The 27,971-nt window shown below is 46.0% G+C and overlaps 1 protein-coding gene across 3 annotated transcripts in view; it reads left to right on the top strand.

Annotated features, from left to right (window-relative positions):
* The window catches only part of LOC138953858 (estrogen receptor-like), a 171,882-nt gene that overhangs the window by 112,599 nt on the left and 31,312 nt on the right, over positions 1-27,971 (top strand). For 2 of the 3 annotated variants that reach the window (XM_070325817.1, XM_070325815.1), the window contains exons 4-10: positions 4,792-4,905; positions 6,325-6,438; positions 7,011-7,135; positions 9,159-9,339; positions 10,032-10,173; positions 11,853-11,983; positions 15,350-21,622. In XM_070325817.1, the coding sequence (XP_070181918.1) occupies positions 4,792-4,905; positions 6,325-6,438; positions 7,011-7,135; positions 9,159-9,339; positions 10,032-10,173; positions 11,853-11,983; positions 15,350-15,789 (1,247 nt within the window). In that variant the 3' untranslated portion in view covers positions 15,790-21,622. Of the gene's footprint in view, positions 1-4,791; positions 4,906-6,324; positions 6,439-7,010; positions 7,136-9,158; positions 9,340-10,031; positions 10,174-11,852; positions 11,984-15,349; positions 21,623-27,971 lie in introns of those variants that run through there. The other variant, XM_070325818.1, reaches the window with a different exon arrangement.

The raw sequence follows: 27,971 nt of genomic DNA, 5'->3' as shown, positions 1-27,971 counted from the left end.
ATGTCCACTGCCACCCGACGAAAGGGTTCGTCGATGAGCGGCATCTTCTCTAAGGGGACCTTCCTCACCCTTCCTTTGGCAACCACCTTCTGGCACTTATCGCAGGACGCACAGAAACGTCGGACATCCGTGCAGATGCCTGGCCAGTAAAAGTGGCGCCAGACACGATCCGTGGTCTTCTTGGTGCCAAGATGACCTCCCAGAATCGAGTCGTGTGCCGTTGCCATGACACCCTCGCGAAACTCGCGAGGCACGACAACCTGTTTGAATGTACCTTCTTGGTTGCTGAACTCACGGTAGAGCAACTTCTTGTCCCTGAGGAACCTTGACCTCCCATGCTTCCCGCTCAGCTTCACCTTCCCCGACTTCGCGTGCTCCCGAGGAGTCGCTAATGTCGGATCAGATGCCTGAGCCTTCGCGAGAAGCGCGGGGGTCACGTTCCCCAGGGCAGCTCGTGCAGCAGGTAGAGGTTTGAGAGGTTTGTCCTCTCGCTCCGCCTGTGCCCGCGTGAGCACTGAAATGACGTCGGGAGACCGATAAACGGGAACCTCCCTGGTGACGCCGTCCACAAACTGAACCCGGTTTCCAATGAGCAGGTCGCATGGAGGATCGTCCATGACGACGGCCACAATGGTTCCCGTGAACAACGGTGTTACGACCTTGATCACTGCCGTGTTCAAATCGTAAGCGTGAGATGCCTCGGCCATTCTCACTCTGATGCTGTCTCCTGTGTAGGCCATAGCTGGAACCAGACTCGCCCGAACCACTATCATGTCTGCCCCTGTGTCCCGCAGACCTTCGCCCTTCACTCCGTTAACGTAGACGTTGCAGTGGGGCTGGAAATGTTTCCTGGAGCACGGAACGCAGAGTTGTGGAATTGTGCATGAGCTCGTGACGTCCCTTAACTCCTCGCTGCCAACAAAGTGTACGCCCTTCTGGTCAGCCTGTCTCCTGTGGCAGTCCTTCTTCACGTGGCCCCGCTTGTTGCAGTAGTAACACTGGATGTCAGTTCTGGAACTTGATCCTTTGTGTCCCTGATCGTCCTTCCCGTCCTTGGGTCCTGAAGAACCTGAATTTCCCGATTTTCCCGGCCGTGAGCCTGAAGATTTGCCGGAGATCGCCTGGGCGTCCTCGTGTACTCTGATCCAGTCGGCTGCCTCCTGAGTAGTCTTTGGCTGGTGCTCCTGCACGAAGGTCACCACCTCAGGTCGCAGGCTGGACATCAGTTGCTCCATGACAATGAGGTCGGCAAGGTCGTCGACGGTCCAGTTCTTCTCGGCCATCTCCACCCAGCGCCGCAGGTAGAGATTAAGGCGTGCCACAAACTGATGACTCAGCTCGCCGCTCAGTCTCTTGCTGTTACGCAGACGTCGTCTGTAGGCTTCCGCAGTCAGGTTGAAGCGCTGGAGTAATGCCTTCTTTAGTGCCTGATAGTTTCTCGCCTCGTCGTCCTCCAAAGCGTTGTAGAGCTGCAATGCGCGTCCTTTTAAGCAGGTGCTAAGGCGGCTAGCCCACGTGGCCTCTTCCCACTTCTGGTCCGATGCAATGCGCTCAAACCGGCGTAAAAAGTCGTCGAGCTCGTCCTTGTCATCGTCGAACGTCGGCAGTCTCGTACGGTCGGCAACAAACGTCGGCGCGCTAGCCTGAGTAAGCGTACCCTTCTCGGCCTGTAGCCTAGCTAGTTCTAGCTGGTGTTCGCGATCCGCCTGTTTGTCCTGTCTGTCACGTTCGGCCTGTCGTTCCTGTCTCTCAAGTTCAGCCTGTTCTTTCTCTTTCCGTTCTTGTCTGTCTCGTTCGGCCTGTCGTTCTTGTCTCTCAAGTTCAGCCTGTTCTTTCTCTTTCCGTTCTTGTCTGTCTCGTTCGGCCTGTCGTTCTTGTCTGTCAAGCTCGTCTTTCTTATCCTGTCTGTCACGTTCGGCCTGTCGTTCGGCCTGTCGTTCTTTTTCTTGTCTGTCTCGTTCATCTTTCTCTTTCCGTTCTTGTCTGTCACGTTCGTCTTGTCGTTCCTGTCTCTCGCGTTCGGCCTGTCGCTCTTGTCTGTCAAGCTCTTCTTTTCTCGTCTGTCGCTCTATGTCTTCCTTACGTTCTAACTCCTTGCGCTTAAGCAAACTACGCGCTCTAACGCGTGCGTCTCGCTCTGTCTGTTCCTCGCTACCAGGAGTCTCAAAAGTTAATCTCTTCGTAGGAGATCCCCCTGTAGCCATGGTTAGTTTTAGCAAAGCTTTATTACCAAAGTAAGTCTAACGCAGCTCTAGCTAGAATACGCGGTGACGAAAGCGGTGGATACAAAAATCCAGCAACCGGAAAATGCAGAAGAAAAATCCAAACGGTGTAGAACAAAACGCGTAGCCTACTTTATGGCTGCTTTTTGCGGTGAAACAAAGTGTTTCCCACAGCCGTGGCCTACTTTATCGGCTGCTTTTTGCGGTGAAACAAAGCGTTTCCCACAGCCTTGGTTAGGACAGAAGTCCTCGGACCCTTCCCCCCCAAAATTCCAACAAAGTCAAAATATGGAGAAAAATCCAAGTAAAACAAGACGGTAGAAATGTAACCTGTTACAGAATGCGAAACAACAATGTAGAGAAAACTGAGTAAAACGAATAACAAATCCGCTAACCCCGCTCAGCTCTCTGCAACGGAAAACTCTGAACGTACAACAACAAAGATTCACAAACAAAGGAAAGGGTAGTAATCACAGTTAGCGCATACAATAACTCACAAATTACAATTTACATTTCCTGCAAGATGTGAATCGCTTAAGGTGTGGTATATGATCAAAACTATACAAAAAAGGGTAGCACCAAGCAGAAAATAAGTCGAGCACTGACGAGATTATCTGCTCTTAGTTATCCTTAATTGGTGGGTCTTTATCAGTTGGAAATTAACTGAGTAAATCCCGGCTTGGCCCCCATGTGTCACGTTTCAATATATCACTAAAGGTGATTATGAACCGGTTAATTACTACTAATTAACTAACCACACCACGATCCACTCTCGCAGTCATACAATTAAATAGAGTCAACAAAAGTATAAGTTTCAGACGCCTGTTTATGTATAAACTCTCCACCTCCCTCGAGCCTTCACTCAAAATATGTTCCTTTTACGTTCTCAACACGTAAAAAACCAGTGTTCACTGACAAAATGCCAGTAGTATGTAGAAAATTATAGTAACACGCTGAACCCGTGTAAATACAGTCAAATGAGAATGTTCTGTTCGAAAAGCTCTAGTTCGTGCAGGTGTCACACACCCCACGTTGTCACTACTCCAATGAAATCATAGATACGAAAAGACAACGGTGGTCAACGGGGTGCGTACGACATGGTGCACTTAGCTTTATCTCTGCTGCTGCTGCTTAGCCGGTATGCTGGTTAGTCGGTTCGCTGGTTAGCCGGTCCGCTGGTTAGCCGGTTCGCTGGTTAGCCGGTCCGCTGGTTAGCGCAGCTTCAACAGTTCCCGCCAGAGTCAGCCGTGCAGATGTTACAGGAATGTAACGAAGCGAGGCGAACGAAACGAAGCGAAGGCTGCAAACAGAAAGCATCGGTGCACTAAACATGTCAGCTACCCCTCACCCACCACCTTAAAACATGTCATCTTTAAATATCTCATCGAGCACGTGGGCCTGCACAAAATGGACTTTTTACAACAACAAAACAGTCATTTTCCGTCCTTCTCTCCCTATCTGCAAAAACCATATACAGATTAGTATTTTAGCGTCACAGAGAGTAAATTATGCGCTAACCTGGAAAGAACAACAGAGAGTATTTCATTCCACAACACAGACTCATCAACAGCGTTAAATAATGATTTATTACCTCAAAAGCCTATGATTGTACTCTCAATGGAAGCAAAGTCCGCTTCCTCCCTGGACCAGCCTCTGTTCGTCAACAGTGACCAAAACCGTCCAGAACCCCTTGTCGAATCCTTATGCGAAAGCCATCGCCGACGAAGGAAAGTTGACGACTTGTCCTCAGCAAAATACGTGGCAGAGAGAAGAAATAACTCGTGGAAGTTCCCCTAGAGTGCCGAATATAATACTCGGTGAAAAACCATCATACTCTAGAAACTGTGTATACGATCCTTCCCCTTCTGCCGCTGGGTGTCAAGTGTGCCGTCCTTGAGTCTCTGACAGACCACCTAGCCAAATACACGTGACTGACCTTGTCACAAAACCAGTCCAGCTATACACAATTCTGCCTCCCAAGCAGAAAAAGACACGAGAAACTCAATCCGTGAAAATCCCGTGTGCGCTGTCAGCGAAAAACCGTCAGCCCTAGCTATGACAGCAGAAACCTCCACTGTAAAACTCGTGCGATACAAAACATCCGTGCTCGTTGAGCACCGTCAGCAAACTCTGCTGTAACCCAATATCACGCACAGGCGCTTTCTATCATACACGACCAAGAACAGGCACTCCACTGAGTGACACTTTCTTGGTCTCTGTCACCCGATCGTGACATACTTTTTTGTTTTAGTTTTATATAAGTGCTCGCCTGACTGATCAGAAAGGTTCTTGGATAATCATTTTCCCTGCGGCAAAATGCAGACTTGGTCATTTCAGCAATACATGTGACAGCATAGCATGGCAACAAAAAGGAAGAAGAACTAATCATGTTACTAATCAAAAACCACAAAAGGTATGTTTTTGGAACGTTTAATTATTAACAAAACAAAACCTTCAGTTCACATACATACCTTTCTTGTTTTGTTTTATTTTCTGAATTTTGGAACGTTGGGAGTCTATTTGTTTTTGAATGTTTTATCATGTTGCTGTGTTTGTTTGTTGTGTTCAGGCAGTAGCACTCCTGCCAAAGTGTGTCAAGTGTGCAATGACAACGCGTCGGGCTTTCACTACGGTGTCTGGTCCTGTGAGGGCTGCAAGGCCTTCTTCAAGCGCTCTATACAAGGTGGGTACTTGTCTCCCTGCATCGTTACTCCCACTCCACTTTGAACAACTCTAGTTAGAGACAATAAGCAGTTGCTTTGTTACTTTAGATATCTGAATTTTAGCATTTTAATTGTAACCATAACATTTCTATGTTGAGTTAGACTAAGAGGACATAATTTCTCGGTTTTGTCATCTTATACTACAGAAACAATATAAATAGGAGTTAACATGACAGTTGTCTTGACAAACACATTTACACCAGATGTTTTCATTCTAAATCTTCTAGATCTTCTTCAACATATGTATATAGAAGAACAAATTATAAGTTATTGAAATTAAAAGAATTCCTGTTATACTTCCACGTGAATATATTTACAGTAAAACCTGCATCTAGCGGACCCTTATTTCGGCGGACACCTTAGCATAACGGACAATTCAAGTGAGGACGGATGTATTTTACACTCAAAAACACCTTAAAAGAGCGAACACCTCAAAGGCGCGGACACCCTTTTTTGGTCCCAATTGGGTTCGTTACTTGTCGACAACGAACAAACCCTTGAAGCAGACAGCTTTTAGCAGACGCTGGTCCGCCATCCTGGTTCTGCAAATACAATCTTGCTGGCGATGTGAACGCGCGAGAAGCTTATTTTGTAAGCCAATGACAGCACTTGAAAGAAGTTGATTTTTGTTTGGTGCACGCACATTGGTCGATGCCGTGAACTCACAATCATTTGCATTTCGGGTTTCTACTTTCTGTACTGTGATGCATCTTTGTCTCATCATGCCAAAACGAACATTTTTGACTTTAGAAGAGAGAGTCGATGTCATAAAGAAATTGGACAAGGGGCTGTCCGTTCGAAAAGTTGCTGATGAGCTGAATTGCGGAAAAACTCAAATTTCCAACATAAAAGCTGATCGAACACTAATTCTCAGTCAGTGGGAATCCGGTGCCAGATCGACGGCAAAATGTGTTAAGAGAAGAAAAACAACCTATGATGAGTTGAACGAAGAACTCTTTCAACAGCTCGATCAAAGAATCTTCCCGTGAATGGCCCATTGCTTCAGGTCATAAGAAACCGATTGCACCTCTCTCTCTCTCTCTCTCTCTCTCTCTCTCTCTCTCTCTCTCTCTCTCGCTCTCGCTCTCTCTCTCTCTCTCTCTCTCTCTCTCTCTGACTTTTTCCGCAAACCCCAGTGATAAACTTACTGATTGTGTGTGTCTAGACAATTGTCAAGATGAGTCCAATTCCTGTTGTTTCTGTTGTGCAATTTTCTCTCCAGCTGTCATGTGTTATTATTCTTCTTTGTTCATGGGCTGAAACTCCCATGTTCACTCATGTTTTTGCACTAGTGGATTTTTACATGTATGACTGTTTTTATCCCACCATTCAGGGGAAGTCGTGTGTTATTGAAGTGACCTTTCCGTGTCTGTTTTCAGGGCCTGTGGATTATATGTGTCCAGCCACCAATAACTGTACAATAGACAAACATCGTCGCAAAAGCTGCCAGGCTTGTCGACTACGCAAGTGTTATGAAGTTGGCATGAACAAAGGTAAGGTTAAGAAGAAAGAAAGGAAAAGAAGGGAAAAGAAGTGCAGAATCCTCATGACTATTATGCACTATTAAAATACATTTAAAGAAATAAAATAAAAAGTGTTCAGCTCACCCACATAAGCACCCACATATCTGCTCTCTTTCTCCCTCTCTCTCTCTCTCTCTCTCTCTCTCTCTCTCTCTCTCTCTCTCTCACCCTCTCTCTCACCCTCTCTCTCACTCTCTCTCTCACCCTCTCTCTCACCCTCTCTCTCTCACCCTCTCTCTCACCCTCTCTCTCTCTCTCACCCTCTCTCTCACCCTCTCTCACTCTCTCTCTCTCACCCTCTCTCTCTCACCCTCTCTCTCTCACCCTCTCTCTCTCTCTCTCTCTCTCTCTCTCTCTCTCTCTCTCTCTCTCTCTCTCTCTCTCTCTCTCTCTCTCTACGCACACACATGCACAAGTATGGCTTCCAACTCTTCTTCACACTTATAATACTAGGTACAAATGTACGACTGGCTCAGAAAGCAGTTTCATTTTATTGAATTGCAGTAATTAACTTTGTTTTGATCACGATCTTCCTGTAACAGGTAGCCAACGTAAAGATCGAAAGAGTAGTAGCGGCGGGGCAACACCAAAGGGCAAGCGTTGCCGTGCCGACTCTACAGACACCACAGACAGCGCAACCAATGGGGGTGGAGCATCTGCGTCCAAGGTAGCAATTATGTTGCTAGGATTTATTTTATTTTGCAAATTTGCAAAAGTTGCGAGTAAAGTTTCAGTTATTTTCCAAACTTTTAAGAAAGCATCCAGTTTTCCCTGTCATGTAAAAAACTGTATCAAATCTGCTTAAATGATGACAAAGTTTTCGACATTTTAAAAGTTTTGCCGAATGCTTAACCACATCCCGGATTTACAGTGGAATCCGCCTGTTAAGTCTCCTTGAGTTCAGACTTTTTGCAGCTTTTTCAGATTTTCTATTCATAGCGTCTGTACATTTTCCCCTGATTTAAAACTCCCTTTCTGAAACCCTGATATTCGCAGATATTTGATTGTCTTATAGTCAGGGTTCATCTGTACTAAACAAACAAAAAACCGCACCTGTTTCTTGAGAAAAAAAACCTTCAGGGGAATTTGTTGCACATCAATCAATCAATCAATCAATGAGTCTTATATCGCGCATATTCCGTGGGTACAGTTCTAGGCGCTCTGCAGTGATGCCGTGTGAGATGAAATTTTATACGGCCAGTAGATTGCAGCCATTTCGGCGCATATTTACCTTTCACGGCCTATTATTCCAAGCCACACGGGTATAGGTAGACAATTATTAACTGTGCCTAAGCAATTTTGCCAGGAAAGACCCTTTTGTCAATCGTGGGATCTTTAACGTGCACACCCAATGTAGTGTACACGGGGGGAGGTTCGGACACCGAAGAGAGTCTGCACACAAAGTTGACTCTGTGAAATAAATTTCCGCCGAACCTGGGATCGAACTCACGCTGACTGACGCCAACTGAATACAAATCCAGCGCGCTACCAACTGAGCTATAAGAATGCACATGCACAGTTAGTAAAGATAGTGTGATAAAACCACTTGCCTTTGAGATATTTTGAGCCATGTTTGCGTCATCACTCCTACATGTCGTTAATAATTCATGAGTGGCTCCATGTAGAGACGTGTGTTGGTAAGGTATATTGCTAGAGGCTAAGTCTGTGGCTTGGCAGGCAATCAGTGAATCATTCTTCAGTGTAGTGCATGCTGACTTAATTACGTGAACACAGCTTGAAACTGCTTGTGCACACAGTTTGCAGACAATAGGTCCTGGGCGTGTATATGAGATGTTAAACGTGTTATTGGATTTCGTTTTTGCAGTGGAACCTCTCAATTAAGACCCCCATTTTAAGACTCGATCCCCACTCTCTAACTCGTCTTACCCCACTAGCACTTGATTCCCTATTAAGACTCTGCTTTACCCCCCGCGGGTTAGGGGGAAGAATTTACCCGATGCTGCCCAGCATGTCGTAAGAGGCGACTAACGGATTCTGTTTCTCCTTTTACCCTTGTTAAGTGTTTCTTGTATAGAATATAGTCAATGTTTGTAAAGATTTTAGTCAAGCAGTATGTAAGAAATGTTAAGTCCTTTGTACTGGAAACTTGCATTCTCCCAGTAAGGTAATATATTGTACTACGTTGCAAGCCCCTGGAGCAAAATTTTGATTAGTGCTTTTGTGAACAAGAAACAATTAACAAGTGGCTCTATCCCATCTCCCCCCCCCCCCCCCCCCCCCCCCCCTTTCCCCGTCGCGATATAACCTTGGTGGTTGAAAACGACGTTAAACACCAAATAAAGAAAGAAAGGCTCTGCTTTCTTTGTTTTTCTCTACGTAAAGACTGTAAATATACTTCTTTGTTAAAGATATTTTTACATCCAATTTTCTTAGATTGTTGCAAAATCTTTTCTTTTCTTTTCTACTTCAGGTTTGACTTATATTCATGATACCAATGCACATATAGCCAGTTAGTAGCTTACTTTACAAGCACATTGTAATTTTCTATTGGGAAACAAATCATTCTTTAATGAAGATCTTGTTGACTGGATTACGTGAACAAGGCTTGATTAAAATGTATGTACACTTCCTGTCCTCCATAACTAGAATTACATGTACGGTACGCAGCATCATATTTCGCACAATATTTTATGAAGTTGTTTTAACCAAAGCATTGTTGTGTGTTGCAGAGCGCCAAGCGGTCGCGGAGTCTGTCTATCCTGGAGGCGTTACAGAAGGCCGCCCTACCGGTGCTAGAGAGCTACCATAATCACGACCAGCCGCTGAGCAGGGTCAACTTGCTCAACACGCTCATCAAGATCGCCGACAGAGAGCTCGTCTATCTCATCAACTGGGCCAAGCATGTACCAGGTCAGTACTGAATTCATGATGCTGTTCTCAAAGAACTAGTCTGTCTGCTGTGTTTTCTTTTGTTGTTTTGTCATGTTAGAGTTGTTTAGTTAATGGTAAAGTTACTCTTCTGCGACATGCTGAGGACACAGCTCGCACAATTTCTGGCAAATAAAAAGTCACATGCACCCATTAAAATAAAAGGTAAAAAATATTAAATACACACATTTTTTTAATAATGAATAAATAAATAAATTGCCGATCTACCTACTGTAATATTTTTGGCCTTGCCATCTGAAACGAACATTTTTATGTTGTGGCCTTTCTATTTTTGGCCCTATTAACAATTATTTTAATCAGACGGTGGAGACATATATATGAGATGAGCAGTATACTTTAGCTTGACAGTGCTCTCAACACTGACTCACCTGACTGAAGTTTGAAGTATTTTTCTCGTGACTTTGATGCAGGCTTGGAAATACTTTTCTACTTATGTACTTGAACTTCTGTTATGCTTGAGGTATAAAAAAATAAAAATAAAAAAAAAAGGATTCACAGGTTTTGATAAATCACAAGCTGATGTGCGTGGGTTATAGATATTTTCAGTCCCTTTCCAGTTTAAATCCAAACTGAACTTGTAGCACTGGATAGTATCAGCAATTCCTGTGACGTTGATATGGTCTTTGAAATATTGTGCCATCATGTTGCTGCAGGCTACACGGACCTGTCGCTGAGTGACCAGGTTCACCTGATCGAGTGCTGTTGGATGGAGCTCCTGCTCCTCAACTGTGCCTTCCGCTCCATGGAGCACGACGGAAAGCATCTCGTCTTCGCCCCGGACTTCCATCTAGACAGGTAAGCTACACATTTCATTGTCTTTCTGTTACTTACTGGGCACTTTCCCCAGACTTCCATCTAGACAGATATGTCACACATTTCATTGTCTTTCTGTTACTTACTGGGCACTTTCCCCACACTTCCATCTAGACAGATATGTCACACATTTCATTGTCTTTCTTGTTAATCTTACAGGGCACTTTCCCCAGATTTCCATCTAGACAGATATGTCACACATTTCATTGTCTTTCTTGTTAATCTTACAGGGCACTTTCCCCAGACTTCCATCTAGACAGATATGTCACACATTTCATTGTCTTTCTTGTTAATCTTACAGGGCTAAAGTATTTGGTTTTATCAGCTAGTTCCTTATTTTAGCATACCCCCTGCGGGTTAGGGGGAGTCCCATATTGGTTGGGACGAGAAAGAATTTACCCGATGCTCCACAGCATGTCGTAAGAGGCGACTAACGGATTCTGTTTCTCCTTTTACCCTTGTTTCTTGTATAGAATATAGTCAATTTTTGTAAAGATTTTTAGACAAGCAGTATGTAAGAAATGTTATGTTCTTTGTACTGGAAACTTGCATTCTCCCAGTAAGGTAATACATTGTACTACGTTGCAAGCCCCTGGAGCAAATTTTTGATTAGTGCTTTTGTGAACAAGAAACAATTGACAAGTGGCTCTATCCCATCTCCCCCTTTCCCCATCGCGATATAACCTTCGTGGTTGAAAACGACGTTAAACACCAAATAAAGAAAGAAACTTATTTTAGCATGGGTCAGAAATATTAGGTTTATCAATATCAGTGAATTTATTGCGGAGATAAGAACTGTAGATCTCCCAGGTAAAATTGTGGCTGTTAAAAAAATGGCAATGTGCCAACATTGATACAAGCTTCAGAAGATTGATTATGTTTACAGTTAGAGTGCTTTCTAGTTATCTTTATGTCTTGTTACAAACATGAAAGAAATCAATACAGTACAGCCAGTAGAGATGCCAGGGGCAGATAACTTTGCAGCCTGAGGAAGATCACTTCAAAATTAGTGTTCATTCATCCTGTGGGGTCTTCCAATCAGACTTGCCATACAACCTGCCCTGGCAGCGCTCTCACTGGCTCAAATACTTGTCCTTTCAATTAGCACAAGCTGTACCTCTTCTTTCAAGTATCCAGTAAATCGTTTAGATATTGCAGACTTTAAACTCGGTCTTAAAAAAGTGTAGTATAAATTATAATACTACAGCGTTGCATGCATTTTAGACCATCTACTCTAGTAAGAGAACGTAAAGGAAATATTAGACTTTCCCTTGGACTCTTCAATCAAAACAAAAGAGTGGTAGGTAAGTTTATGGAATGTTTAATTAACAAAACAACAACAAAAAGATTTCTTTTCACTGGAAAAATGTTTCTTGGATAATTTACTTAACCATATTCTCATTTTTTCATTCTTCTTACTTTATTGTCCTTTTGCTGGGAAATTCAGGTCGCTTCCTCCCAGTGGAAAGCTCGAAGCAACAGAGTCGCGCTACCCTGATGTGTGAGTGTTTAGGTGTAACCAGCCGCCTGCACTTATGGCAGAATGACTGAGGTCGTTTACCAGAACAGGACATCTGTAACATATTGACTCTTTTGTTTGATCCCAAATGTGTACACTTGTACGAGAGTTTTATTAATGAAATTGCAAACTTTTGTTTCAGACACCTGTGGAGCGTGATGGGCATGACGGAGATCCTGGAGCAAGTGTCGGCGGTGTCGGAGCAGATGGTGCAGTTTGCCGTCACCAAGGAGGAGCTGCTCTTGCTGCAGGCCACAGTCCTCGTCAACGCTGGTACGTCTTTCTTTTCTTTTCTTTTTTTCACCTTCAGAATATCGCACTGAGTCCTCTTGTATGTGGTATGCTCCTCCTCATACTAAAATGCATTGTCATGCACAGGGATCGCGCTAGCTTTTTAAAAAACGCGTAAGTCATACGCAACGAAACGAAAAAAACGCGTCACGAACCAATATTTTTGCGTACTACGAAAACACGTACAGACACAAACAAAACACGCACGAAAGACTTAAAGACACTCCTTACCTAAAACGGCGAGTTTTCCTGTCGAACTCCGCGCACGCCTGTCGAATAACACCCCTGCTGTCTCCAACCTTCAGGCCTTGCGAGTTTGTTTCCCGCTCTAATACGACTAGACACACTTTCCGCCTTTTGGAAGCGCGAGATGGGAGAGCAGCTAATGTCTGTTTCATTATCCGACAAGACATTATCTGGTAATACCCTCGTTACGTTCGTTTGCGATACTTCGATGCAAAAAGAAACGGACTTTAGTTTTGACGCGCAGATTTCATGTGTGTCGTCACTTCTCGAGCCCTATAGTCAGTTTCAGGATCGGGTGATTATTAAGTCAGAGCAAAAGCGCTGCGTGAAGACAAGAAAAAGTTACAATATTTTTGCGTATGGCTTACGCGGCGCGGGGAAAAAAACGCGTTAGCGACTTTTAAAATGCGTCAAATACGCAAAAATCGTGCGTAAACGCGATCCCTGCATGCAGTTAGAGGGCATGCCATAGCAAATGAGTGAAGAAAGTGTTGAGTAATTATGCCATGGCATGCCCTTTAACTGCACTTTAGAATGAAGAGGAGCATATCATGTACAAACAACCCTTAGTGCAATGTAAAAGGTACCTTGCATGATGTCAACAATTCTTACAGTCTGAAATTTAGTGTGGCTGTAGCCATGTATCAAGGAAACGGGGAAGCGCCAATCACCCTGTGTCTGACAAGTCTGAAAACACCTCCGCGTGGAGGGGTTTTGCAGCCAGCGCAGTGAAGATAAAGAGTGAAAATGTTCTCTGGTCGCGCGGCAGCAAGCAGGATGTCTCTGAACGCCAATGCCTTTTTTTAAGCCGCCATTAGAATAATGGGGGGCTTACTGGATTCGCTCTGTCTGTTTGTTTGTTTGTTTGAGGCGGGCGGGCGGGCGGTCAGTCAATCGGTGTTTGTCGGGTAAGACTTGTATCTCTGGGTCAATTAAGCTCAAATTTTGTCAAATTGTTAGAAATAGGCTTTGTTTTTTGTATGCAAAAAATTACATTCCTAACCGTAGTCAAACGGAAGATATTACCTTTTAACGGACAAACCGAGCCAGAGGACGAAACCCAGTGACTTGTGCGGGAATTCCCGCAGGTTACTTCCCTTTCCTTTTTTTGGTTCACTGATCTATATTTTTAGATCAGTGTTTTGGTTTGGCAGCCGTCATGCTTTTGTTCAATTTCATTTTACGTGGCTCCGATATTTGGATGCTTCGTTGGGCGGTAACAGTGGAGTTTGTTTTATTGGTGTGTGTGGTTCCATGGTACGGACTCGTTTGCCAAATAATGTTTTGGTCTTATGTTATTACTAGCATTTTGTTTCTCACTTCGACTCTATATATTCTATAAGAATCAGACAGTGTAAAAGTATTACCATCAACATACTCAGTTTGCTGAAAAATAACTTTGATTTGAGTTATCTCCCTTCCTTAGGAACGTTTTAGAAGATAGTAAAGATTCAGGGCCAAAAACATATAAATATGTTATATTCGGATTAAAAACAAGCTCTTCAAATTAAAAAATATAAAAATTATTATTAAAATTGAATTTCCGAAATCAATATAAAAACAATTTCATCTTATTCCTTGTCTGTCTGTCTCTGTTCTCTTAACTTCCCCTCTCTGTCGGTGACTACTCTCTCTCTATCTCTCTCTCTCCCTCTCTCTCTCTCTGAATATGGTTTGAAACAGTTTTGCGTGACTTAAGGTCGCGGCCGGTTTGGAATCCGGCCCGGGGCGGACACGGGTCAACTGTTTGACTGTATCCATGTCCCACCCCTGTTTCACCACATGGCGGCGTTTTGACCCGTTATGGTCAACCCTTGTTTTTTTAATTCTCACCATGATACAAAGAAGCATTTTGGGTTTGACTGTTCCTGGAGAATGGTCTCTACCAGTGTTATGATATAACCGGCACGGTTGGCCTAGTGGTAAGGCGTCCGCCCCGTGATCGGGAGGTCGTGGGTTCGAACCCCGGCCGGGTCATACCTAAGACTTTAAAATTGGCAATCTAGTGGCTGCTCCGCCTGGCGTCTGGCATTATGGGGTTAGTGCTAGGACTGGTTGGTCCGGTGTCAGAATAATGTGACTGGGTGAGACATGAAGCCTGTGCTGCGACTTCTGTCTTGTGTGTGGCGCACGTTATATGTCAAAGCAGCACCGCCCTGATATGGCCCTTCGTGGTCGGCTGGACGTTAAGCAAACAAACAAACAAATAAATTCATGTTAGAAATACAGTCAAACCTGTCTGTAACGACTACCAGAGGGATGACTTAAAGTGGTTGTTATGGACAGGTTGTCGTTGTGGAAAGGTGATGTAGAAGAAAAAAAACGCGGGTTAGGGAGAAGAATTTACCCGATGCTCCCCAGCATGTCGTAAGAGGCGACTAACGGATTCTGTTTCTCCTTTTACCCTTGTTAAGTGTTTCTTGTATAGAATATAGTCAATTTTTGTAAAGATTTTAGTCAAGCAGTATGTAAGAAATGTTATGTTCTTTGTACTGGAAACTTGCATTCTCCCAGTAAGGTAATATATTGTACTACGTTGCAAGCCCCTGGAGCAAATTTTTGATTAGTGCTTTTTTGAACAAGAAACAATTGACAAGTGGCTCTATCCCATCTCCCCCCTTTCCCCGTCGCGATATAGTATAACCTTCGTGGTTGAAAACGACGTAAAACACCAAATAAAGAAAGATGTAGAAAAATCCTATCCTGTGGGGTGGTCGTTATAGGCAGTAGGGGAAGGTATGACTGAACTTCTTCTTTTTTTTTTAATGATGAGAATAATGATAAGGACATTAGGGACAGAGAAATATGTCATTTTACAATTTTTTAGAGATAAGGAATAAGACAATTGGGGCCGGGAAAGTGACAGGTGTAGACATTTACATGCCATCACAGTACTTTTAACTTGTCATACACTTTTTTTTAAATCCACATGATTACACTCAAGTCAGCTGGTTTAGCTCGAGAATATGACTGGCATAATTTGCTTGACACCTGCTGTGTGTGTGTGTGTGTGTGTGTGTGTGTGTTTGATGTTCCCCAGCAGATGATATGACCTGCATATTTTGCTTGACACCTTCATGATGTGTGTGTTTGTTCCCACAGAGGTGCGGCGACTATCCAGCTCCAGCAAGATCGTGGAGATGCGTCAGATGATCGTGGACGCGCTGGTGGAGGTGTCGCAGACCACACACCGAGACGATTCTCGTCGCGTCCCCAACCTCCTACTCCTCCTCACCCACGTACGACAGGCGGGCGAGCGCGGCATCGCTTACTTCCAGTCCCTCAAGCAGGAAGGCTGCGTCACCTTCTGTGACCTTCTCATCGAGATGCTGGACGCTCACAACTCTGCAGCATCGGCTGCAACGACGGCCGCATCCACTTCTGCGGCAGTGAGCGCCACTCAGCCGTCCACGTCGGCGGCGGGTATAGACAGGAAAAACGTGAACCTGGGCCCCCCCTCCCATCACGTCATGGGCCCGGGCGTCATGGCCACCAAACGAAGCAGTCCGCCGGACCAAGGGAGCATGAACTCCTACGTATAGGACAGACTAGATGAACATAGACCAAGCAGAGAAACATTGGTTGTGTTAGCCCAGGTGATGAAACGAGACAAACACCTGACGGGATGATTTCAGTGTGAGCAGCGCAGTCTTTGCCAGTCGGCTATGAAGATTGAGGCAACGCGTGTGTTCCATCAATGAGGTAATAGTGTATGGTAGTGCCCGCTACCGCCAGCGTGTGGGTGTTTGTGCAGGCCGGATCATCAGTATTTCAGCTCATCATGCTTGCTGCCCAAGCCCGGTGGTAGGGCAGTTTTGCTGAGAAATTACTTATTGACCCAGACCGGTGACACTATAATTACATGTATACGCCATGCATCTTTTTTATCGGCCAGCCTGCGCACCAGCGGTGAATTATTGGTGACTGGCAGTTAACATTCATCATGTCAGCTGGGCCTCTTGGCACCCGTCATTTATTGAAACATCTCATGTCTAAGTGTGAAGATCAGTGCTTTTGTCTCACCCTTCTGTGTCAGGTATGGGGACCAGGAGAGAAGGAATAGAACACGATTGTGAGAAACTACAGATGATAGACTTTAGTTCATTGAGGTTCAGGGTAAATGATAAAATACTGGACTGATTAATTAAAATGATAGACTCAGGTGATCATAAACAATGTTCATGTTATAGCACAAAATTGTGTTAAGCTAGAAAGATACACATTTTTAAAGTGTTTATTGATTCCTGTAAAACCAAATGTTTATTGATTCTTGCAAAACTTCACTTTAGGTTTTGATTGAGAAAGTGAAGACGCTTTGCTTCTCAGACAGTTCGGGGCGGGAGGGGGTGTTGTTTATGATTTGATAAGTTACAGCTTTTGGCTGTATCAGAATCTGTTAGCAATGTCAAATTTCATTAGTTAAAAGTTGTATATGAAGGTACTAATATGTAAACAGTTGTGTGATCTTAGTGAGGTCGCCCACTCAGTATGGCGGGTAAGACAAAAGGGCATAGACTGGCTGCTCCGAACATTGCCTGAAATCGGTCGGGCGTCCCGTGGACTGGAAACATTGTCAGTCAGCCATGGAGACACTTGAGCTACACAACAACCCTACCACGCAACAGCAAGTCTTGCGCTTGTGTTTCCTGTCCAAAAACAAAAACTGACAACAACAACAAAAGTGAAGACTTGCTTCAGCATAGTGACAACGATTTTACCGATGAGAGCAACCCTCCTGTGGATCATGTGATCACTTTGTATAACCCTGCAGTGCCATTCCGTTAATTAGGGCGTCAAGACTTGGAACTACTACACTAGCAGAATTAGCGAGGAGTAAAAGGCCCAGAGAGAGAAAAAGAGAGAGAGTCTGTCCAAGGGCAAGAGTGTGTGTGCGGAACAGAGTGAAAGAGGCAGTGTTTGTGTTTGCGTGGCTGTGCTTTTCTGCGCAAAAGTAGGCTTCTTTTTTTCCCGTGTGGGTGTCTGTGTTGTGTTGCATGAGTTGTACTGTGGCTAGTTTGTAGTGAAGTCAGTGACAATTCCAGAGCTTTCAGTCAGCTTCATTCAACGAGAGTAAAACATCGTGGATTATCCTGTGATTAAAGATACGGCCCTTCCTGCGTAAACAACCATGTTCACCGCCACAGGTCTGCTCAGGCTTTTACATGGAGTTCCAGCATCTTTTCTCTTGGACACATAGCATAAATCAAGCCTGTGGCTGTACACTGGGCAGAGTGGCTGTACACTGGGCAGAGTGACTATCCTGGGCAGAGTGGCTGTATCCTGGGCAGAGTGGCTGTACACTGGGCAGAGTGACTGTACACTGGGCAGAGTGGCTGTACACTGGGCAGAGTGGCTGTATCCTGGCCAGAGCGCCAATTTCCTGCTGATTTCATTTTAAAACTGACCCTGGTGTCAATATGTGAAATTAAGTCCTCACCCAATTTTCTCTTTACGCAGAAAACGGTCATACATTTGACTTTTACTACGTGTGCATGTGGACGATGCTCTTACCTGTGACAAAGCCTGGACAGACAGATCTGTGGTGGATGATGCCTAGATGGTTTACGTGAGATTGACGGTAGCTTTAAGTACACTCAGTGTATGCGCAGAACACAAGACTACACGTAATACTTGTCATGGATATCAGTGAGGTATCAGTTATCATCTGCTTTCTGTTATTATTGTTTCACTTTAAGAACTTTGTTGTCATTCTGGCTTTTCAATGTTTCTTTTATTGTTGGTTGTTAGGATGTTCATCGCGATAAAATTGTTTTGTGGAGCTTTGTTAGGTTTGTGCTTCATTTTGAGAGAAAAAAGTGTATTATTTGACATGCATGAGTAATCAAAGGCGTTCTGTTTTTAGTGGTATGTATGAGGGGGGAGGGGGATAAAATTGCACAACTTACATGGCTGTGAAGTTAAAGGCATTTATCATAACGGTTAAATAGATATGAGGATGTTTGCTTTTGGATAACAGTTTATTGACCTTGACCTTTGCAAGGTCAGAACTTGGTTAGACATGTATTTTATTTGCGTGTACCAGTTTCATTAGAGAAACATGCTTATACAATGTACACTGAAGATTATTGAAAGTGAAGTTATAATGTCATTTTACATGATGTTTGTACCCAAACTGGTGATTTGCACATCTGTATTTTGCCTTTAAATATTTGTTCCATCTCCACTGTTATTATTATTGTAAGTATTGAGAGTTAATTGTGGTTGACTGTCAACCTGCTTTGTTTGTGCTTGGAACAGCCAGATTTCCTGAACAGTTGAACAGGTTAGTAGCGTGAATTAAACGTCTTCTTCGTTTTTAAGAAATTGACCTTGTTTTGAGGTCACAATGGGATCAAAAGTATGTTAAAAGTTGTTTTATTTTTGTTCTGAGCATAAAGGAATAAAGCCTCACTTAAACTTAATATGAGATTTGTTAAAGCCTGTCGACAAGATCTCTAAAATGAAAGTTGGCTTGAATTTGAAGAGAAACGATAAGGGTTTTTTCCAGTGACATTCTGACAAATGTGAGTAACTGTTAGTACCTGTTTATCTTTTTTGCCATCACCATGCGTTGTTTAATATCATTTGAAACAAACTTTAAAGTTTGCATCATGCTGGTTCATGTTTAGTCAAGAGTTTACCGTTTAAGAGTTGTTCAAAAGAATATATATGGAGAGAAATGGTTTTGCTGTTATGTGTTTGATTTCTCTCTGTCACAAAGTCGATCCGTCTCTGCATATCTCCGCTTTAACTTTGTTATTGAAGTTCTGCTTTTAACTGTTTGAGAAGCATTAAAGTATTCTCTTTGTGGTGTGCTATATTTGTTTACTTTGATTACCCTTACTATTCAATGCGGGGGAACTTTTTGGGCTGTTTTTGGAAAGTGTAAGTGGCTTTAGTGCAGTTTTACATGGAGTACTTTCTGATTTTATATACCTTCCCTTCACCCTTGCCAGACCCTTTCTGAATAATGTCAGTCAATTCCTAGGGTCTTCTCCCTTGATTTTGACATGAAAAACAAGGGGGGAAATCTGCAATGTGAATTTTTATCAGTTGATTAGCATAAAATCTCATTATGATAAAATCAGTTCTGGGTTGCAGAAAACTCTTTCACAGTGTTAGTTCTAGGTTGTGGAAAATTCTTTGATACTGTGAGTTCTAGGTTGCTGAAAACGTTTTTCATACTGTGAGTTGTATGGGTTGCTGAAGAATCTTTCTTACTTGAAGGGTTATTTCAAGGCCAGGTCAAGTTCAGTTACATGCCTACATGGTGCACACAGTCATACACAAATGTTGCAACGCTGAGTCTCACTCACGCACTCACTTTTTTTAAATCAGTTTGCAATTTTCATACGGGACGCTGAAGGAAGAAAGTAATCCTTTTAAGTATTTTACAGATGCATATCGGAGAAGAGCAGTCCATTCTCTTAGCTTTTTGCAGAGAGTAGGTTGATATTTTTCTAATCAAAAATGTTGCTGACCAGTGTGTGTGTGTGCGTGTGTCACCCTATTGCAGCGCCAACAGTTCAACTGTACATATAATGCTGTATGCAACCGTATTTCTTTCTAGTTTACTTTAAGCGCCCATCTTATTAATTTGCACCTAGCGCTTTTCCTTTTAACAGAGAAAACATATTTTCAAGTTGATGATGCAGTAGTGGGTTTTTTTTATTGTATGAATATGTGACTGTGGCACAACTTTGATTTTAACTTTACTCTTCCAAAAATGGTGCTATTTCTTATTTTTATCCTAGGGCATCCCACCCTTTTCCCTCTCTTCCCCACCGCACATATACACATAGACCCAGTTATTTTGCAATGTTTTTAGGGGTTTTTGCAATACCCAAAGGTATTGGCGAATTTTTAAAGTGAAAGCAACAGTTTAATTGCGGACATGATGGAAAGCGCTGAAGTTAGAAACTGTCTAGTTTGCTACTGCCCTTGAAGAGATGATTTGCATCAAATTAAAGAAGAAGAAAAAGCCTTGGAATGTTTGAAATGTAATTTATGAATTGGTCCGTTGTTCACAGAACTGTGACATAATTTTCTCAGAATTTCTTTTCTTTTCCATTATGCTTACATTCAACTTTGCATTTCACTGTATTGTTGTATTGGTGTTTTGTGTTGTTTTTAAGGGGTGAGGGTGGGGGAAAGGGTGGTACTTGTTGTCATGACAATGATAAGGGCAAGTAGGTTAGTTGTCTGTCTGAACTATGAATGTTTGAAGTTGATGCGAATCAAAAATATGGTTTTGTGGTGTAAAGGTTTTCTCTTTTCCTGTTTTTCCATGCACATGTTTTTGAAGGATACATATGCCACCTCTCATCAATGATCATGATCATAAAATGTGACATGCTAAATAGATGACCTCTGTTTTACCCTTGAACCAAAATACAATTCCATGCAGTACAGTACAATACAAAACAATACATGTACAATGATACTTTTTATCTCAAAGTCAAACTGAGAAAGTAAATTGGGGGGAGGGGGGCTTTGTATAACAGAGGCATTTCAAGATAATTTCACATTGGAAAACTCTTGTTGGATATCAAAATCAAAATATAGTCAACTTCTTTTTCCCTCGGATAAGTCATTGACTTACTCTTTTGATACGACGATTGTGGCTGCATAACTGATGAAGAAGAAAAAGATGTAAATCATTACCATCAAAGCCAACTTTTTTCAATTGGATATAAAATGGAATTCCATTGCGGCTTATGAACCTTTCTGTTGAGACAAAAATCGTCTTCTTCTCTCCGTTTTCTGTTTCATCTTCTCTATTGTTGTTCGTCTGAAATGTGACCATGTGTCATTATGATAAGCGACGCCTGTTTGCACACGCCGTGGTTGCAACGTGTTTATACTTCACCCTTTCATGATAGCGTTGGAACCAGATCTTAATCAGCATTAGTGAAGGTGATCCCAGTGTTGGTGGTAGTTGTAGGTCAGTATGTTCATAGTGAGTGTGTGTTGGAGAGAGCGAGAAACGTGTGTGAAGCTTTACTGAGCAGAACTGTTATGCAACGGTGAACAGACTTAATTCCACATGCATTTGGTGAGATCAAAGCTGAGGAGAATCTGTGTACTGTTGAGGACTTTTGTATATTGCTAAAACAACTATGTGGTGTTGTTGTGATGACCATGTCATCAATTACAGTCTTGGAGAGGTTGATGAATTGGAGGTTTTATTCCCAGCCTGCAAGTTTTCTTGTTGAGGGGCTTACATATTTTTTTTAGCACAATGAAATTTGCTCATCAACCACTTTTTTTTCAATAAAAATTGAATTTGAAATCATACATGTATTTATTCTATTGAACCATCCATTTGCAAACTTGCTTGTTCTGCTCTGAGAATAAACGCTTTTTTTAACTCGGCATGTGGTACATTCCCTTTATATACATGTAGTTGGTGTGTATACATGGTGTGTACAAGAGGGCAATGTTTGTAATGTGTATGGCACTATTGGTATATCCTTCATCACTTTGCTGTGGTTAAGTTGTCTTTACTGTTTGCTTCCTTTCTTTATTTCCTACTGGTCTCATACCTTCTTTCTCGAGTTTCTTTTTGGATTCAAGAGGTCTGCATCTTGTGAGAAATTTACACACACACACACACACATACACACACACATACACACACACATACACACACATGAATGAATAAACACACATGAATGAATGAACACACACACACATGAATGAATAAACACACATGAATGAATGAACACACACACACACACATAAAGGAATGAACACACACACAGGAATTAATTAATAAACACATGAATGAATAAGCACACATTCATGTATGAATAAACAAACACATGAATGAATAAACACACACACACATGAATTAATGAATAAACACATGCATGCACTCACTCACACATACACACACACACACACACACATGAACGAATAAACAAACACATGAATGAATACACACACACACGCCTGAATGAATAAACACACAGCAGCAACGTGTTCCCATGCAATGTTTATGATCGACAAATGATCGACAAATCATCAAGCAACCATTCACAGAAAGCACCATGAAGTAAAAAGTCTGTCAATATAACACTTACCTCGACAGTACTATTCTTGCACATTATCTATTATAGGCCGAAAAAATTGGACAAAACGCTGCGTGGGTACAATTATCTCCCATAACCATGCGCCACCGTGGATCCCAAGCACTGTCTGAGTGCTTCCCCCTTACAGGATGTAGGTGGCGCGTCCTCTTTCTTTTTTCGCGCGTGACAGTAGGCTGTGTTTCTGCTGCGCTCCCGGATTATTTTGGATTCTAGAGTCTTCTTTTCTGTGTGGATTACCACCTGTTGGATTTTTGTGTGTTATTCCACTTCTGGCTTGAGGCTACGTTGTTTTTCTTCCAACTTGTGCCTCCGTTGTTGTGTGGCGGACTCGGCGTGCCTACCGTCCTACTTCGTGGTGACCGGTCGTCTGCTTCTCGTTTCGCCTCATTCACTTGAGTATTGACCTAATTTTCTTTGAATTTTGTTAATTCTCTATTTTTTAAGGGTACGTACAGGGCGAGGTAGGATGTCTCGTCTTGTTTTGGGCTCTGGTTCTACGGAACCAGAGTCTGCCGGGGGCAACCCTTCTCCGGGCGCACAGCGTCATGTTTTGCGCACGGACAGGGGGACCTTTCGGCGCTCCGACTCTCCCTCCCCAAACGCTTTGCGTTTGCGGCGAGGGAGGGCGGAGAAAGCCTGTTTGAGCAAGCTCAATGCGAGCTTGCTCAAACAGGCTGGGCTTGAACCTGGGACTTCGGGCGGGGCTGCGCCGTCGAAGGTTCGGGGAAGGTCGAGGGGAAAGAAAAAGCGTCTTTCTCCTTCTCCTTCCGTGGAACACGCTTCCCCCCCTTCGACGCCGTTGTCCGGCCCTCAGTCTCAGGCTTCAGCTCCTCCCGGTTTCAAGCCTGGGGGGAAGGTTTCCTTCTCCTCCCTGGCTCGAATCCGGGGGCGGGTCGATTCCCAACCCTCTTTGGGGGTTGGTGAATCTGATCTAGGGGCTACGGGAGAGACTCAGGTTTCGACTTCTTTCTTTTCCGGTGCCTCTCCTGTGCCCTCCTCGGTTTCCACCGCTGTGGAAGCCAGGAGGGACACGGGTCCTCCTCTGAACTCCCTCGCTGGGTCGTCTACTGCTGTTTCGACAGTAGTCTCGGACTCATGGGGGGGGAGATCGGAGGAGATGACGGGGTCTATGAATTCCCTCCCCGCTGGGGTTGGGATGCGAATTGACCCCGTTCAGGGCGGTCCTGTGGGGGCAGGGGTTTCAGGCATCGTGCCTACGACCACTGCTACTACGGTTCCCTCTGACGTCCGTGTGACTGGTGGCTGTCCCTCTATGAAACGCTCCGGCCGACTAGTTACTGGACGTGGAGGTGTTCGACAGAACGTGGTACTTCTGTCGAATGGTCAGGGCGACGGGAACATTGTTTCTGTTGCTCAAACCGACACCTCCGACCGGACCGTCTTGACCCCACGCCATTCCTTAGCGTCTGGTGTTCGGGTGACGGATGGTCCGGACCAAGGGTCCGGAACGGTCCAGGCTTACGGGTCGGGATCGAACCGGACCCACGGGTCCCGACTGGACTTGACCTCCGGGTTTGGTCCGGACGGGACCCATGGTACGGGACCGTACCGGACCTTAGGGTCCGGTGCGGGACAGTACCTCTGGCCCTTGCCGGACCCCCGGACCTACGGGTCCGGATGGTACGGTACGGGACCAGTGGTCCGGTCGGGACCGGACCACCCGACCACCTCTGTTGGTCCGGGTGGTCTGGCACCGAACCGGAACACACCGGACCACCGGACCTACGGGTCCGGATGGTACGGTACGGGACCAGTGGTCCGGTCGGGACCGGACCACCCGACCACCTCTGTTGGTCCGGGTGGTCTGGCACCGAACCGGAACACACCGGACCACCGGACCTACGGGTCCGGATGGTACGGTGTTTCCACGTCCGGACCGAACCACCCGAACACTTTTGTGGGTACGGATGGTTCTGTGCCGAACGGGACCTCCGGATGGTACGGGACCGGACCGGACCACCGGACCGGACCGGACCACCGGAACACCGGACCACTCGACCGGACCGGACCGGACCACCGGAACACCGGACCACCCGACCGGACCGGATCGGCACCCCCGACCGGACCGGACCATTTCTTTTCTGATCAGACCCGATGGGTCCCTGTTCAGTCTATAAATGGCGGGGGTTCGTTGGCTGGACTGACCCAACAGTCGCAGGGTTTTTGTTGTTCTCTCCCTTCGGCTGCTGGAGACGTTTCGTCTTTGGGGCAGGGGTCTTCGCGGCCTCTTGCTTCAGTGGGCGTTTCGTCACAGTCTACTTCATCACTTTCGGCTCCTCCCCCTCAAGCTTCCTACACTCCTGCTGTTGAGGAGTTGTCGGGAAGTGAAGAGGAGAGTGAGTCAGAGGACGATGGGGAGGAGGATCAGGGTCGCCCTGAGGTTAACACTGATCCTCTACCCTTGCCGGTTTCTGATGGAACTTCCGAAGCTATGCTTCGTACTTTCCAACAGTACATGACAGACATCACGCGGCGTCTTGACGCCACGGATGCCTCTCTTAAGCGTCTGTCGTCTAGTGTTCCCAACCCTTCGGTTGACACACAGGACGTGGAGTCTGAGGACGAGAGGCAGGAGGCTCTCCCTCGCACAGCTAGAAGGACGTTTGAACAGTTTCAGGACGTCCTTCCCTCCGACGCCCTCTCGTCCTTGGAGTCCGCTTCGGCCCGGGCGCGGGAGGCACACGCCGCGTCTGCCGGCGGCTCGTTTTATGAACGATCCGGCCGCCAGCAATTCGCGTTCCACCCTAGTCTTAGTGCCACGGTGGAAGCGGCAGCACATCGCCTGAGGAGTACAGATTCACGTGCGAACGCGACCTATGTTCCTCGGGAGGACGCGGATTCAGTGCCGTGCTTTCCTTCGGGAGGCGCACCTCCACTGTTTCCTCGTGTCCAATCTGTTTCGTCCCTCCCTTTTCCCTTTGACTCTCGAACTCTCCCTTTCCAGACTTCGAGTGTTCAGGGTGGGGCTGACGGTGATGTGTTCGTTGGGGAGGTGCCTTCGGTCAAGAAGGTGGAACTGAGCTCTGCTTCGTTCCACAATCTTGAGGCCACCGTTTCTTCCATTGTCGAGGCCCAATCACAGGCCTTGACATGGATGAGCACGCTGTCCACACTGTTGGACCCTCCCGATCGGGCAGAGTCCGATTCCACTCGGGTCCTTGACACGGTTCGAGTGGATCGGGCTTTGCATGCCGTGCGATCGTGCGTGACGACTGCGGCAGAATTGGCCATTGGAACACGGGTCCACTTGTTGGCCCTGTTCCGTGATCATTTTCTGGCTACTTCTTTAGTGCCTCCGGATATGAGGAAGAGTCTGAGGAACACGTTTCCTCAGCCTTCTTCCCTTTTTCATCCGGGCACTGTCCGTTCTGTGGTGGAGTCCACACGCCAGAGGAACACTGATTCTCTGATGGTTGGCCTCGCTGCTTCGGCGACGTCGGCGGGGAGTAAGAGAAGTGCTACAGTCACCTCCAGCTCCCAGCCTCAGAAGAAGAAGAAGAAGAAGCCAGTTTCACTGCCTCCTTCTTCCTCCTCTCAGGCGCCTGTCGCGTTCCCCCCTGCGGCCCCGGCTTCTCGTGCTCCCAAGCGTAAGAAGAAGGGTGCTCAGACAGGTAAGGGTAAGCAGCACCACCAGGGGGGTGGTCGCAAGCCTGCGCCTGCCCGCCAGCAGAATTTTCAGTGAGTCCCGGCCCTACGTTGACGCCCCCTCAAGTTGCCCCTCTTTCGTCCGTCGGTTCCCTTTTTCGGGCCCGCGACATGTGGGGCAGACTGGTCTCCAACCAGTTTATCTTGAGGGTGGTGGGGTCGGGGTTTTCTCTACCGCTGTCGTCACAACCTCCATTGTCCGCTCTACCTTTGACGTTCCCCCCTCCTCGAGACCCTGCCAGATGGCAGGCTCTTCAAGACGAGGTGAACTCGTTGGTCGAGAAGAAGGCTGTCTACCCCCTTTCTCAGCCTTCTCCGGGGTTCTACTCCCGCCTGTTCACCGTCCCCAAAAAGGACGGCAGGTTCAGGCCGGTGTTGGACCTCTCCACCTTGAACTTGTACCTTCGCAGGTGCAAGTTCAAGATGGAAACCCCTTCGTCGGTCCGGTTGGCCATCCGGCCAAACGATTGGGCCACGTCTGTGGACCTCCAGGATGCTTACTTCCACATCCTGGTGGCCCCGGGGTACCGACATCTGCTCCGGTTTGTTTGGGAGGGCACAGTGTTCGAGTTTCGGGCCCTCCCATTCGGCCTGTCCTTGGCCCCGCTGATTTTTACAAAGGTGGTCAAGGAGCTGGCGGCGTTGGTCAGAGCTCAGGGTGTGCGTCTGCGTCAATATTTGGACGATTGGCTCACCCTGGCCCAGTCTCGCGATCAATGCCTCCAACACACCCGGCAGGTCCTGGAACGGACCCATGCTTTGGGGTTCCAGATACAGTGGCACAAGTCAGACCTCGTGCCAGCCCAGCAGTTTTGCTACTTGGGGATGGCGTTCGACACAGTGCTTTACACTGTGTCTCCCTCCCCGGACAGAATCCTCTCCCTGAGGCGAAAGATCCTCTCCATTCAGGCTTGCCGCGCTGTTCCTCACAGGCGGCTGGCGGAACTGTTGGGTTCCATGGAGTCTGTCGCTCTGCTGCTGCCCCTTGCAAGGCTACACAAACGTCCCCTGCAACGGGCAGTAGCAGATCGGACTTCCAGGCCTCTCGATTACACCGAGTTGGTCCAGATCGGGCCTTGGTTTCACGAGGCTGTAGTCCAATGGCTGGACCCGATCTGGCTCAACTCTGCGGTGCCTATCCAACCGAGACGGCCGTCTCTCTTCCTGTACACCGACGCTTCTACGCGGGGTTGGGGGGCCCACCTGGACCTGCACGAGGCCCAGGGGGTCTGGACCCAGGAGGAGTCCCTCCTACACATCAACTTTCTAGAGTTGGAGGCGGTTCGTCGGGCTCTGCTGGAGTTTCGCCTCCTGATTCGGGATCAGGATGTGTTGGTCCACGGGGACAACACCACATGCCTAGCTTACCTTCGCCACCAGGGGGGCACCAATTCTCGGTCCCTCTCCCTGTTAGCGGAGGAGATTCTGCTCTGGTGCCAGACCAATCAGGTCCGGATGTCAGTCCAATTCGTTCCGGGGAAACTGAACGCCCTGGCCGACATTCTCAGTCGGGGCGATCAGGTTCTCCCCACAGAATGGACCATCGCTCACAACGTTCTACGGCGTCTGTGGGCAAGGTGGGACCGTCCTCTGATCGATCTGTTCGCAACTCGATTCAGCGCTCGGCTTCCCAGGTACGTCAGCCCCTTTCGAGACACGAATGCGTTCCACGTGGACGCATTCACTCTCTCGTGGAGGCTCCTCGATGCTTACGCCTATCCCCCGACATCTCTGATTCCGAGGGTACTGGCAAAGTATCTGCAGGAACGGCCAAGACTGATTTTGGTCGCGCCTTACTGGCCAACAGCTCCGTGGTTTCCAGATCTTCGCGGTCTCACCCACGTAGACCCTCTACCTCTGAATCTGGACGGGGGAAGTCTGCTCCAGCCTCGATCAGGCCTCCCTCATCCACGTCCAGAGAGTCTGTGCTTGACCGCATGGCTCTTGTGCGCTCCAAACTGCTT

This window comes from Littorina saxatilis, linkage group LG17 (genome assembly GCF_037325665.1).
Source record: "Littorina saxatilis isolate snail1 linkage group LG17, US_GU_Lsax_2.0, whole genome shotgun sequence".
Classification (NCBI taxonomy): Eukaryota; Metazoa; Mollusca; class Gastropoda; order Littorinimorpha; family Littorinidae; genus Littorina; species Littorina saxatilis.
Note: the sequence above shows the minus strand (reverse complement) of the source record. Positions and strands in the feature narration are given on the sequence as shown.